This window comes from Mustelus asterias, chromosome 25 (genome assembly GCF_964213995.1).
Source record: "Mustelus asterias chromosome 25, sMusAst1.hap1.1, whole genome shotgun sequence".
NCBI lineage: Eukaryota > Metazoa > Chordata > Chondrichthyes > Carcharhiniformes > Triakidae > Mustelus > Mustelus asterias.
The window spans coordinates 4520531-4534638 of NC_135825.1; the positions used below are offsets into that span (position 1 = coordinate 4520531).

At 43.9% G+C, this 14108-nt stretch overlaps 1 protein-coding gene across 6 annotated transcripts in view; it reads left to right on the plus strand.

Annotated features, from left to right (window-relative positions):
• LOC144511765 (suppressor of tumorigenicity 7 protein homolog) overlaps window positions 1–14108 on the plus strand; it is a 164142-nt gene that overhangs the window by 56265 nt on the left and 93769 nt on the right. For all 6 annotated transcript variants that reach the window (XM_078242023.1, XM_078242022.1, XM_078242021.1 and 3 more), the window contains exons 5-6: window positions 2573–2688; window positions 11635–11713. In XM_078242023.1, the coding sequence (XP_078098149.1) occupies window positions 2573–2688; window positions 11635–11713 (195 nt within the window). The remainder of the gene's footprint in view (window positions 1–2572; window positions 2689–11634; window positions 11714–14108) is intronic.

Consider the following 14108-nt stretch of genomic DNA (forward strand, 5'->3'; position numbering starts at 1 on the left):
GCTCATCAAAAGTTCTTTAACACTAAAACTTGCTATTGAGAGCAGCATGGTGGCGCAGTGGTTAGCACTGCTGCCTCACAACTCCACGGACCCAGGGTTTAATTCCAGCCTCGGGTGACTGCCTGTGTGGAGTTTGCTCCTTCTTCCCATGTCTGCGTGGGTTTCCTACGGGTGCTCTGGTTTCCTCCCACAGTCCAAAGATGTTAAGTTTAGGTGGATTGGCCATGCTAAATTACCCCTTAGTGTCAGGGGGATTATCAGGATAAATACATGGTGTTACGGGGGTAGGGCCGAGGTGGGATTGTTGCTGGTGCAGGCTCAATGGGTCAAATGACCTCCTCCTGCAATGAAGATTCTATGATTACATGAGATTGCGATGATTGTGGAATTGGCTGCGAAAGTAGCCTCCCAAATTGGAGCTGGAGCCAAAATATACTAGATAGGAACTGACAGAAAGAAGTCTCTGAAAATGTAAGCTTGGCATAGGTGTGCTCAGGTGGGGCACTCTCCACATGAGTGTTGGAGCAGAAAAAATAAATGTAGAAGTCGTGCCAAGAAAGGCCACATAACAGAGGCGTGTTGGACATGACAGACCCTGAAGTTATGCAAACAGTAGAACACATCAACATCTACAACATGTCTGATGAAGACGCAAACTCCCAAGATGTACTAGAGAAGATCCAAGAACTTAATCTAGGTGTCCTGTCCATACAACAGGATATGCAAAGGTTCTGGGTTTATCCAAAGTTAAATGGGAAAGAAGCAAAGATGGAAGGAGATACAGGAGTAGCTGTATCACTCATCTCAGGAAATATATATAATCGAAAGCTCAAACATTTACTACTAAAACTATCAAACGTAATCCTGCAAATTTCTGAAGGCTGGAAGGCAGGTTAATAGAAGATGAATAAGGCATATGACACACTCGCCTTTATCAATCGGATATAGATTACAAAGCAGAGAGGGCATGTTGGAGCTGTATAGAAGTTTGGTGAGGTCACAGCTGGAGCATTGTGTGCAGTTCTGGTCGCCACATTATAGGAAGGACGTGAACATCCTGGAGGGGGCGCAGAGGAGATTCACCAGGATGCTGCCTGGGATGGAACATTTTAAGTTATGAAGAGAGGTTGGATAGCTTGGGTTGTTTTCGTTGGAGCAGAGAAGACTGAGGGGCGACCTGATTGAGGTGCTCAAGATTATGAGGGGCATGGACAGGGTCGATAGGGAGCAGCTGTTCCTCTTAAGCTGGAGGGTCAGTTACGAGGGGACACAAGTTAAAAGTGAGGGGTGGAAGGTTTAGGGGGGATTTGAGGAAAAACCTTTTTACTCAGAGGGTGGTGACGCTCTGGAATGCACTACCTGGGAGGGTGGTGGAGGTGGGATGCCTCACATCCTTTAAAAAGTACCTGGATGATTACTTGGCATGCCGTAACATTTAAAACTATGGGCCAAGTGCTGGCAAATGGGATTAGATGGGCAGCTCAGGGCATTTCATGCATCGGTGCAGACTCGATGGGCCAAGGGCCTCTTCCGCACTGTAGTATTCTGTGAATTTATACCGAGGAGGTTTTCCCACTGAAGGGATATGTCATGGTTCAAGTAGAAGTTAATGGCCAATCAGCAGAATTGCCACTGCACATAGTAATAGGAAATTTTCCTGTACTCTTTGGAATAGCATGAGTAAACAAAATCACGCTTAACTGGGGAGCAGTTAACCAATTGGTTGATGCCAAGAACAAGCTACAAAAACTTCTGGGAAGTATAGGAAGGTGTTTGAGAACCCTTTCGGGTCCATGACTGGAGTCAAAGCAAGACTCGAGATCAAAACTGATGGCACCCCTAAATCCTTAAAGGCAAGAACCATGTCATATGAAATTAATCCAAAAGTAGAAATAGAACTAGAGAAACTTGCAAAGAGCCTGTCGTGAAACTGGATGGTTCTATAAGAATTTGCGGTGACCTCAAGACGATGGTAAATCTGGTGCTGTGTGTTGACAAGTACCCCTTACTTGGTGTTTTTTAAATTCAGTGGGCATCGCTGGTTGAGCCAGCATTTATTGCCCACCCCTAATTGTCCTTGAACAGTGGGCATTCCGGAATCAATCACATTGCAGTGCGTTTTGAGTCACATGCGGGTTAGATCGGGCAAGGATGGCAGATATCCTGTCCTAAAGGACGTTAGAGAACCAAATAGCGTTTTACAACAGCTGACATGATTTCATTAGACTTAAATTCAACTAAAATTTGGAATTACAGATTTCACCACCTGCCATGATAGGACTAGAACCCAAGTTCCCAGGGAATTATCCTGGGTCTCTGATTACTAGTCCAGTGACGATACCACTACGTCATCACCTCCCCTGTCGTTACTAACCGCTTGATAAAATTTGGTGTTTGTCCAAACAGATTTTATTTTGGATACTCATGTTTCTTTTGAACAAAAGGAGTCCTCTAATGTCTTTGGGCTTCAGTCAGATGCATAAATGACACCTGGGCGCAGCTTTTCTGACTGAAGCCCCATCAACGTCAGATGTTGTTTAGTAACCTCATTTTTTTTTCTACTTTTCTGCAGGTACACGTGGGTCACAGGAAGAGAGCCCCTGACATATTATGACATGAACCTGTCAGCACAGGATCATCAAACGTTTTTTACATGTGACACAGATAGTGTAAGACCTGCAGATGCTGGTGAGTTCGCAGAGTGGTGGGGAAATTCCATTGGGAATTTTGAATGGGTTTATATTGCCACAGTGAAACATGTTCTTTGTGATTTAACAAAACGGATGTACTTTTTTGTGAAGAAGCAATTGGCCGAGGTTTGCCACTGTTTGTCATTTCAGCATTTTTCAGAGTCCGGGTTTTTAAAAAAAAAATTCTTTTAAAGATTTTTCATTTTCATAAAATGCCACAACCTTTCAAAAGATTGGCACAGCACAATAGGACAATTTTCAAACAAATACAAGTAGGAAGAGTGGGGGAAAAAATTACCAAGACAGTTGGTTCGGATTATTCATTGTATCCAACGCCTCCCACCATACAAATAACAAAAGGATATATTGACGGATGGGGAGGATATCAGGATAACAGGATACAGCCATCAGGATAACAGGATACAGCCATAATTGGCTCAGCAGTGCACAGCCAATAACCACGATAGAGCCACAGAACTTCTGGAAAACCTTGCAGGAGTAAGCTAGACAATGTGGAGCCCAGAATTGAAGTTAAGGGTCCCAAACTTATCCGAATGTTTCCGATTTAGCTCGAAGTAGACAAGTCAAGAATTCCACTGGTATACATTCCAGAATGGTTTTATGCTAATTACGAATTGAAGGAGGCTTATCACTAATCCGTGAGCAAAGCATACTCTTCTGTGCTGCAAATGTTAGGATATTGTACAGCCTTATTGTCTGGAAGACCCAGCCACAGATGCAAGGAATGGAACTTTAAGGCCATATCAAAGATCCCCTCAAGCTCTTTAAGAACGTTAAACCAATAGGCTTTAATCTTGACACAGGATCAGAAACAATGCAGGTAATCCCCCCCACAATCGCCCTGCACTTCTGGCACGAGGGTATGGCGGGGTCAAACTTGTGCCGCAGGCTTAGAGTAATATGCAGATAGAGTAATATCTTAAGCTGGGTGTCTTTTGTTCTATTGCAAACTGAAATTTCATTAGCACATTCCCAAATATCACCCCGTGCCTCCTCATTGGTATTTACTGCGGGGTCTGTCTCTCTCTCAAGACCACAGCGTGTCCAATGTATTACGACCAGATTTAGAGCATAGAATGTTGTAAAATTGAATAACTAAATGCCTGGGCTCCACAGATGGCAGGATTTTTTCCATCTTAGCATCAAAAAGAAGAGTTGTCTGATTAAGGACCAAGTCTCTAAATTGCAAATATCTTCTTTTAAAAAAAGGGGTATCTCGGAATATCAAACCATTGATACAGGTGCTCAAAGGTAACAGGGTTGCGCGGTCAAACACGTCCCCTAGTCTGCAGAAACCTCTGTGCTTCCAGATATCAAAACCATAGTCTATAAGACCTGGACTACCTCAAATTGGAGAAAGGGAGCAAAGCTAAATTAGATCTCCCCTCTAGCCCACGGACCATCCTCCAAGCCAGTGTGTTGATAACAGTAGGATTGTCACATTTACCTAAGACCATTTTAGGATCCCTCAGAAATAAAAGTGACTGCAAGGAGTGCAAGGACAAGTCATATGGAGAAGGGGCCTCCCCTATTCACAAATTGATCTCAGGTGGGAGGCTAACTGGTACTTCTCAATATTTGTCATCCTAGCCTTCCTTCAGTTCCAGGCAACTGCAGCTTAGCTAATTTTAAATGAGGCTTCTTCTTCTTCCAAACAAAAGAACTAAACGACCCATAAATTTCTTCAATTACCTTAGCGGACAACTGGATAGCTTGCATTTGCAGATGATGAAGTAGCCTAGGAAACCTATTGATCTCAATCGTGAAGAAGGAGGGGGTCCACCCCTGATCTCCCCAGGAGCATTGCCTCTGATTTCGCAAAATGAACCTTATAACCCAAAAAAGGACCAAATCTCACTACCGCATCAATAATAGCAGGCTCAGAGATGTTCGGCTTGGAGACAAACAGCACTTCATCGGCATAAAGTGAAATTTTGTACTGCCTATCTCCTCCACTGGACAACCCATAAACCATGGGGTCATGTCTAATGGCCTCAGTCAAAGGTTCAATAGCTAAAGCAAACAAAACGGGGGGGGGAGGGGGGGATAGCAGACATCCCGGCCTAGTTCCTCTCTCAAGGCCAAGATCCTTTGATCAATAACTATTTGTAAGGACCGTCGACATTGGGTTCGTATAGAGTACTTGAATCCACAAAATGTCCTCCTAACCCAAACGTATGCGCCCTATTGAACAAATAATTCTATTCTATCCAATCGAAGGCCTTTTCGGCATCTAGGGAGATCACTAACCCATTCAAAGCATGCTTTTAGAAGACTTGAGTAATATTCAGCAATCTCCTAACATTATTGCATGACTTCTGACCCTTAATAAAGCCAGTCTGATCACCCTGGATAATCACAGGAAGGATTCCCTTCAGCTGCATCGCCAAAACCTTAGACAACACTTCCAAATCAACATGCAGGAAACGGGTCTGTGAGAAGTACACTGCTCAGGATTCTTGCTCCGTTTCAGCATTAAGGAAATATTCGCCTCACGGAGTGACTGCAGCAGCAAACCTACGCCAAATGAGTGATTATACATACCAATTAATGGGTCTAATAACAAGCCCTTGGATTCCTTGTAGAACTCACAGCCAGAACCATCAGGCCTGGGTGCCTTTCCAAACTGAAGTTCCTTTATGGCAGAGACTACCTCCTCCTCAGCGATCGGAGCATTCAAAGCTGTTGCAAGTCTCACAACACCAGGTTAAAGTCCAACAGGTTTATTTGGTAGCACGAGCTTTCGGAGTGTCGCTCCTTCTTCAGGTGAGACAAAAAGCTTGTGCTATCAAATAAACCTGTCGGACTTTAACCTGGTGTTGTGAGACTTCTTACTGTGCCCACCCCAGTCCAACGCGGGCATCTCCACGATATGAAAAAGCTCAGTACAGGATCAACACAAGGAAATAATTACAGGGGGTGCAGTCCAGGACTAACGAGGAGCTGCGGATCGCAATTCCAAATCGTTGCCTTTCATGGATTCTAAAAAAGCCAAAGCCTCAGCAGTATTATCGGACATCCTAACGGACCATTTGAGGGTGACCCTCAGGACAGCAGGGTGCTGCAGAGCCCACTGAATTCCAAAAACCTGCAAGCACTTTCTGACCCACATCAAAGCCTTTGTATTTTTGCTGCATTCCTGCTGAGAAGTCCTGGAAGAAAGAGACTTTTGTCCCATCATAGAGCCAAGTTCCACCTGGCAGCCTCCCTGGTGACCCCTGAAGCTCTGGAAACGTTGATAATAGGCTGTCACGAGGATAGTACATGATGCGCCCCTTTGAGCTTGATCCACCTGCCTTTGTATTGAGGTTATGAGGAATGTGGCAGCCAGCTTTCAAAACATTTAACTGGGAGCCTGCCTTCAGCTCCCTGCGGAAAACCAATCACACGGATATTCTTCCTCCAGCCCCGAATTTCCAGATTATCAGGATATCTGACATATCCTGCAGCCGATTCTCTAACGATTTCAGAAAAGCCTCCACCGAAGAAGCAACGCTTTCGACATTGAGGATTCTACCCCCCCGCCCGCCTCACTGAACCTCTTGTTGGTACTCTGCAGTTCATCCAAGTGAGCATTAATGTTCTGTGTCAAAACACCGAGTGTGTCACCTAGAACTTTGATAATGTTTGCAGTCAACTCCTGCAACAGCTTTGAGAGCACCGGGCCCAGAGCCTGCTCCCCAGTCAGGTCAGTCACCGTGCTGCGGCCCAACTCTGCCCCAGGTGCCTCTGACTGTTCCTCTTTATCGAAGGTTTTCCTGACACTCCTCAACATCCTGTCGTCAATACATTCCAAGGGCATAGCATGGAATTTACACAACAGGATGAAGCGACTGTGAGCCGTGCATCAGGATAGAAAAAGGATTAAAAATCGAGCAGCGCCAAAGCTCGCAGAGACATGACTATTCCCGCGCTCACGTCACATGACCCCCCCGAGTTCTTGGCATTTTTAAAGGCTCTAAAAGCTTAATTGATGCAAAACCTGCTCTGCACACCTGTGCAGGCATGCTTTTCGCATGAGAATTTGATTGCGAGTCAGATTCTCTGACTGCTGATCTCAGATAGCTACAGTATAAAAGTACTCTTAGGGTATTACAATGCACAGGCACTTTTATGGCGATTACCAAGGCTTTCAGGTATGTAATTACCAGACTTGGTTCCTGTTGGATTAACTTGTTATTGCATTCTTTTGTTAACATCCCCATTGCAATTATACTCAGTTCACTGAAGCCTTATGACTGAGTGTATTTAAGTTTTACTGGAACTACCAGATGAAATTTTGAAGGGTTTGGCCCATTCCTTTATTATATAAAAATTGTTTTTCATCCCACGTTCTAACCAGGAGCATGGTGTTAGTTATCACTATTTGGGAGATAATGTGTCAAACTGGATCACTTGTTCACCCTGGGGGAAATATGTGAGCTTTGTGCTGCTCTTTTTCCAGTTTAACGTGAAGTTTAGTTCATCCACTTTACGAGGTGGAGTGAAATTTATATCCCTTTTTTTGACTTTCTGTTTGACATTCATTTTGTTTATATCTTTAACTTTTAAACCATTTTCTGCACAATGCACTTCAGCCTGCCTGCCTTCCAGCATTGTGCTCACTGAGTCTTTTTCCAGTGTATAGTGAAGACTGCATTTAATTAATAATGGATTAGACCATCAAATGACCTGCCAGCTGAAAAATTGTTGTCTTGCCTCATGCAGCAAAAATCCATGCAATGCATTATTTATTTTCTACAGGCGGCATGGTGGCACAGTGGTTAGCACTGCAGCCTCAGTGCCAGGGACCCAGTTTCAATTCCAGCCTTGGGTGACTGTACGGAGTTTGTACGTTCTCCCCATGTTTGCGTGGGTTTCCTCCAGGTGCTCCGGTTTCTCCCACAGTCTGGAAGACCTGCTGGTTAAGTGGATTGATGATGCTAAATTGCCCTTAGTGTCCCAAGATGTGTAGATTAGGGGGAATGTTTTGATTTGATTTATTATTGTCACATGTGTTATCATACAGTGAAAAGTATTGTTTCTTGCTTGCTATACAAATTGGGGTTTATATGCAGGGTTACTGAGATGGGGCCTGGGTAAGATGCTCTGCTGGAGAGTTGGCGCAGACTCGACGGGCCGACTGGCCTCCCTCTGCACTGTAGGGGTTCTATAATGCCTCTTGCATTAGCGTTTGGTACTGCACAAAGCCTCAGTGACCCCTGGGTCAGGGAGTTGAAAATCAGTAAGGATTTATTCCTGTTTCTGGCCACTTTCCAGCAATTCCTACTGGTGAACTCAAAAACATGGATAGTAGGGGAGAGGGCATGATCGAGTTTTGCAGTGATGCCTTCCTTCTGCAGGAGCCTGCTGATGCTCATTGTCCAAGTGCTCACATGAAGAAGGCATTTCTGGTCTCAAACGCATCATTTGCAGTGAGTCAATTCTGGAGCGATGGGGGAGAAAACTAGAACGAGACAAAGCTTGAGTTTCCTCAGAAGTAGCTGTGTCTCTGGAGCTGACCTGGACGTTACACGGGCTATATTTGAGACTGGGGTACACATGCACTTGCCTTGGTTATTACTTGTCTGAATTTTGTATGCTTATTTTCATACTGTTCGTGTTTCAGGCCGGCCGTATTTTGTCATTTCCCATTTCTCAACTGTGTGAGGGAATGCCAGAATGAGAAAGCAGAAAATATAGGAAATGCAAATCGGGCTGCACCTGCAAAGAAAGGAAAAATGTTAATATCGCGTGACTTTACCACAGCCGACTTTGTTATGGGCCCCTCGTCGTGTCCCATTTGAGATCAGACCTCGCTATGTGGAAATTGTTAAATGAACCCGAATTCTCAGGCCCAATGTGCTTTTATCACAGGGATGTTGTATTGTAGCTTAAGCCCTTTGTCCTACCCAGCAGAGCAGTTGAAGTGACCAGTGTGCAATAGTCTTAATGATTTCAGGCGTTCTATGTGTCTGGGCAGATTTTGATCTGCAAAGAGCAAAGAAAGAACTTGCTTGTATAGTTAAAAGTTTCTTTATTAGTCACAAGTAAGGTTTACATTAACACTGCAATGAAGTTACTGTGAAATTCCCCTGGTCGCCACACTCTGGCACCTGTTCGGGTCAATGCACCAAACCAGCACGTCTTTCAGAATGTGGGAGGAAATCGGAGTAACCTGGAGGAAACCCACGCAGACACGGGGAGAAGGTGCAAACTCCACACAGACAGTGACCCAAGCTGGGAATCGAACCCGGGTCCCTGGTGCTGTGAGGCAGCAGTGCTAACTACTGCGCCGCCGTGCTGCCTATAACATATTTCATAATCTCTGAACTTCCCAAACCAATTTACAGCTCATGAAACATAGTTACTGTTATAATGTCGGGCAGCAGAACTAATTTGCACACAGCAAAAACAGCACTGTGGTAGATACTTAGGGTATTTTAGTCATATTGTCTGAGGGATTAGTGTTGGCCAGAACTCCCCAAATTTTCTTTGAGTACTGCCATGGGATTTTGTTTTACATTTACCTGATCATACCTTACTGACAGCACCTTAGTTTCATTCCTCATCCAAAAAATGGAACCTCCAACAGTGCAATACTACCTTAATCCATGAAGTATCAGCCCAGAGACTGCGCTGAAGTATGTGGACCAGAGACTTGAATCCATCACCATCTGACTCGAGGAAGAAGTGCTAACATGGGGGGTCTCTGCTGGAGGCGTTATGACAGAGCAAGGGGGGCTCCTCGGCGCTCAAGACCTGAGTGCAACCCCTGTTTCTGATTTACATAAGCAACCTGTATTCCGAAGCTCAGTGTAAAGTGGCCAACTTGCAGATGGTTGAAAACTTAACACGGCAATGGAATCAGAAGAGGTAGCTCAGAAAGTAGGGCGAGTTAGAATCATAGAATCCCTACAGTGCAGAAGGAGGCCATTTGGCCCATTGAGCCTGCACCGACCACAATCCCACCCTACCCCTATCCCCGTAACCCCACTTATTTACCCTGCTAACCTCTCTAATTTACACATTTTGAGACATTACGGGTTGGAGAAAATGTACCATTGGGACGAATAATAGTATGTAGTCTCACAGCACCAGGTTAAAGCCCCTCTGAAAGCTTGTGCTACCAAATAAACCTGTTGGATTTTAACCTGGTATTATGAGACTACTTACTGTGCCCACCCCAGTCCAACGCCGGCAACTCTACGTCAGTTTGAATAATGACAGATTAAATTCAATACCAACAAATGTATTGCACATAGGAAGGAAAAATAGGTTGAATGGCGCTAAAATAACTAAGAACAAAACTGAATGAGACCTAGGAACCTTGGTAAACTTAACAGTAAACATGTCGAAACAGAGTTGCAATCAACGTAGCCGTAGAACATTGAACAAATGGACGAAACGGTGAAATATAATTCAGAGCAGGTACCAATCAAACTCCATGCTGCTTTGGTCATATTATATCTTGAATACTGCATCCACTTTGGATCACCAAAAAATTAAAGCTATTCAGGTGCTGGGGCGCAGGAAAGATCAGTTGTCATGGGTCTGAATTATGAACAGAGATTGGAGAGACACAACAACAAGACCTTGTATTTATATAACACTTTACAATGTGTTTCAAGGCGCATTATTGGACAGAAATTGACACCAAGCCAAAAAGGCAGACGTTGGGACAGGTCGTTACACTCGAGTCTGTTGGACAGTACATGTGTATGTTATAACACATCTGCCGTTCTTTATAGCTTGGTGAAAGAGATTGGGTTTAAACAACGTCTTAAAGAAGGACAGATTTAAGAGGGGAATTCTAGGGCTGGAAGGCTAAAGACACGGTTGCTCACGATGGGGTGAAGGAACTGGAGAGTGTGCAAAAAGACAGAAATTGAGGAGAGCAGAGTTTTGAGAGAGTTGGAGGGATAATCACCAAAATCATTGAAGAATGAAAACAGAACTAAAATTAATATGGTGGTTACATCCCTAATATATTATAAAGCTTGCATTTGCCTTCACATCCTGTTAACTTTATTCCATTACAAATTCATCTGTCTTAATTTATAATGGAAACTGTCGACGTGTCACAATGTAATTGTACCTTCCTGCTGGTGGGGTCACTCGCTAGGCCACCTTGTAGATTGTAAGTACAGTGTGGCTAATTTATTTAGACACGGCCGTATCATCAATGTGGCCGTAGGAATACAAATAAAATAGTCAAGGTTCGGCATTAAAATGATTGCTCAATCACGTTTGCACTCCTGGCCAAATTATCACCCAAGCTTCACCTAAAGACCGAACATGACTGGGATGCATGCACGCGCAGAATCGTAGAGAGGGCAAAATCAGAAGCAGCAATTTGACAAGATTCACTGAAGCCAGTTCATTATACGTGTCCTGCTGCCTCACTGAGGTTGATAGATTCAGCACAAACTAGGGATTGGAGTTGGGGAGCATCCTGGTTTAAAATGCTCATTGCTGCACGGGCAGTAACCGGTTAGTAACCGTGAAAGAGACAGTGGAGCTGATGGAAGAGCTGGCACATGTTCGTTCTGTTTCCACCCCTGCCATGCTTCTGTTCGAGGAAGCATTAGGCTGGCATTTTAGTTGAAATTTTCACAGTACCACATGCAGAATTGTGGACTTAAACCATGACCTAGCACCGTGAGGTTGTTTGTTGGAACACGAAAGGCTTTGGCACAGCAGCACTGATTTTTATTGCTGCGTTTAACGTTCGCATTACACTCGAGTCTGTTGGACAGCACATGTGCATGTTACAACACATCTGCCATTCTTTATAGCTGGAGAACTTTAATGGCCTTCGAGCTAAATGTAGGCTTAAATGGCGTGACTTTTCAGAGCAGCATTTCTGCTGCTGTACTGGTATATGTCAGATATAAACACCTGCTGTCACTTATATTTTTATTTCTTTTTGTTCTCTTAACAGTGATGCAGAAGGCCTGGCGGGAGAGGAACGCTCAGGCTAGAATGAAGGCAGCGTATCAGGCTTTGGAATTAAATAATGAGTATGTTCTGTACTGCAGATCTCGCACTCGCTCCACTACATCAGTCTGAATGTTTCTGACAGGCTCATTGGTTGACCAATGTCTTTGGGTGCTTTGCCTCCTGCTTACCTGTCATTCAGAAGAGTTTTAATGTGAATGTTTTGAATAGTACAGAGTGTATTTAGTTCCTAGGTATTAAAGCATGAAAGTGTATTGATTTCTTGATTACATTATCATAAATTATTGCTGGCTTTGCTGGGATTCTCTTCATGAACGAAATGTTTCCAAGTTGGATGTTTTTAAGATGATTGAAAGGATCGCTAATCGAAAGGAAAGATTTGTTGGGCTGTGCGAGAGAAGAGGGTAATGGGACACATTGGTAGTTCTTTCAGAGAGCCAGCACAGGTTCGACGGGTCACGTAGCCTCCTTGGATGCCAAATATCTCTGTAATACTTGTTGAGTATGTCTGCTCAATCCTTCCCTTTTTGAAGTAGCAACTTAATTACACTCCATGTGTTCTAACATGTACAGGCCTTCATCCATAGGGGTGTTAAAGTTGGTCCTTTTGTTTAGGATGGGTTGGTGAGATGGATATGGGAGGAATCAGTCAAACTTTTTATTTCTGATCACTATCTTAGTCCCTGCTGCTAGAAAGCGGGTCAGTGTCCCACTCAGCTGTACCAACGGCAGCATTCACGTGGCAGAGGTTATTTTGCTGAAGAGGCAGAGAGGTTTGGGAGTATCCGTGCAGTGTAATTCACCAAGAATCTCTTTGGGGAAGGAAGGGAGAGACTTAGGACAAACAAGGGGGAGGTTAAAAAAAATCTGCTTTGATAGCGTAGGAGACTGAGGGGTGATCTTATAGCGGTTTATAAAATAATGAGGAGCATAGATCAGTTAGATAGTCACATCTTTTCCCAAAGGGAGGGGAGTCTAAAACCAGAGGGCATAGGTTTAAGGTGAGAGGGGAGAAAGACAAAATACAAATACAAAAGGCAATTTTTTTTCACACAGAGGGTGGTGAGTGTCTGGAACAAGCTGACAGAGGTAGTAGTAGAGGCGGGTACAATTTTGTCTTTTTAAAAGTGTTTAGACAGTTACATGGGTACAATGGGTATAGAGGGATAGGGGCCAAACGCGGGCAATTGGGACTAGCTTAATGGTTAAAAACTGGGCGGCATGGACAGGTTGGGCCGAAGGGCCTATTTCCATGCTGTAAACCTCTATGACTCTATGATTGGTGAGGGCTGAAGAACTGCAATATCAAGACCCATTGAATTCAACGAATTTAATTTAGAAACGAATCAGAGAATAGTTATAGCAGCGAAAGAGGCCATTTGACCCCTCATATTTGTGCTGCCTCTCTGCAAGACCAACTCAACTCGACCCATGCTTATCACTAACAAACACTTGAACTGACTTCAGTTGGTGCTGAGGTTTCTCTGCAATCGAAAGAAAAATAATTTTGAAGGCGTTTCATTCTGTATCTAACGAATGCACAGTACCCTGGGAGTGTTTGATGGGGACAGTGTAGAGGGAGATTTATTCTGTATCTAACTCCGTGCTGTACCTGTCCTGGGAGTGTTTGATGGGGACAGTGTAGAGGGAGATTTATTCTGTATCTAACCCCGTGCTGTACCTGTCCTGGGAGTGTTTGATGGGGACAGTGTAGAGGGAGCTTTACTCTGTATCTAACCCTGTGCTGTACCTGTCCTGGGAGTGTTTGATGGGGACAGTGTAGAGGGTGCTTTACTCTGTATCTAACCCCGTGCTGTACCTGTCCTGGGAGTGTTTGATAGGGACAGTGTAGAGGGAGATTTATTCTGTATCTAACCCCGTGCTGAAAATGCCTGTGGGTGTTTAATGGAATAGTGGCTAGAGGACCTTGTACAAAGTACCTTGGGATGTTAAAGGCACTCTATAAATATTATATATAATATATACGTGTGCATTGTTTTTGACCAGCCTGTCAGTTTCCCAGCCCATCTGACTATCACTGCAGCAAATCTTCAATATGATATCCAATTTCATCCATTTGTGAAATTGTATTTAGTGTTTGGTCTAATTTGACAAACAGGTGCAGAGAGCAAGCTTTCTGCAGGTTGGGACTGGTGAAAAATTTAATTCGGTGTCTAGGGCTTGTCTCTCAGAGAATGAAATGAATGTGTTTTATTGTGGGTAACTGAAAAGGACAGGTTTGAGTCAGCTGTAGGATTGACATTAGTAATTAAATTGCAATTACTATCAATCTGTAGTATTTAGCTGGAAAAGCTTTCTTATGCAATGCTGAGATTTACCCATTGATTAAAATCTAAAATGCTCTTGTGTTTAGGGACATGGGATCACTATCTGCTCTGGATTAAAGGAACGGTGGCACAGCGATTAGCATTGCTGCCTCACAGCGCCGGGGACCGA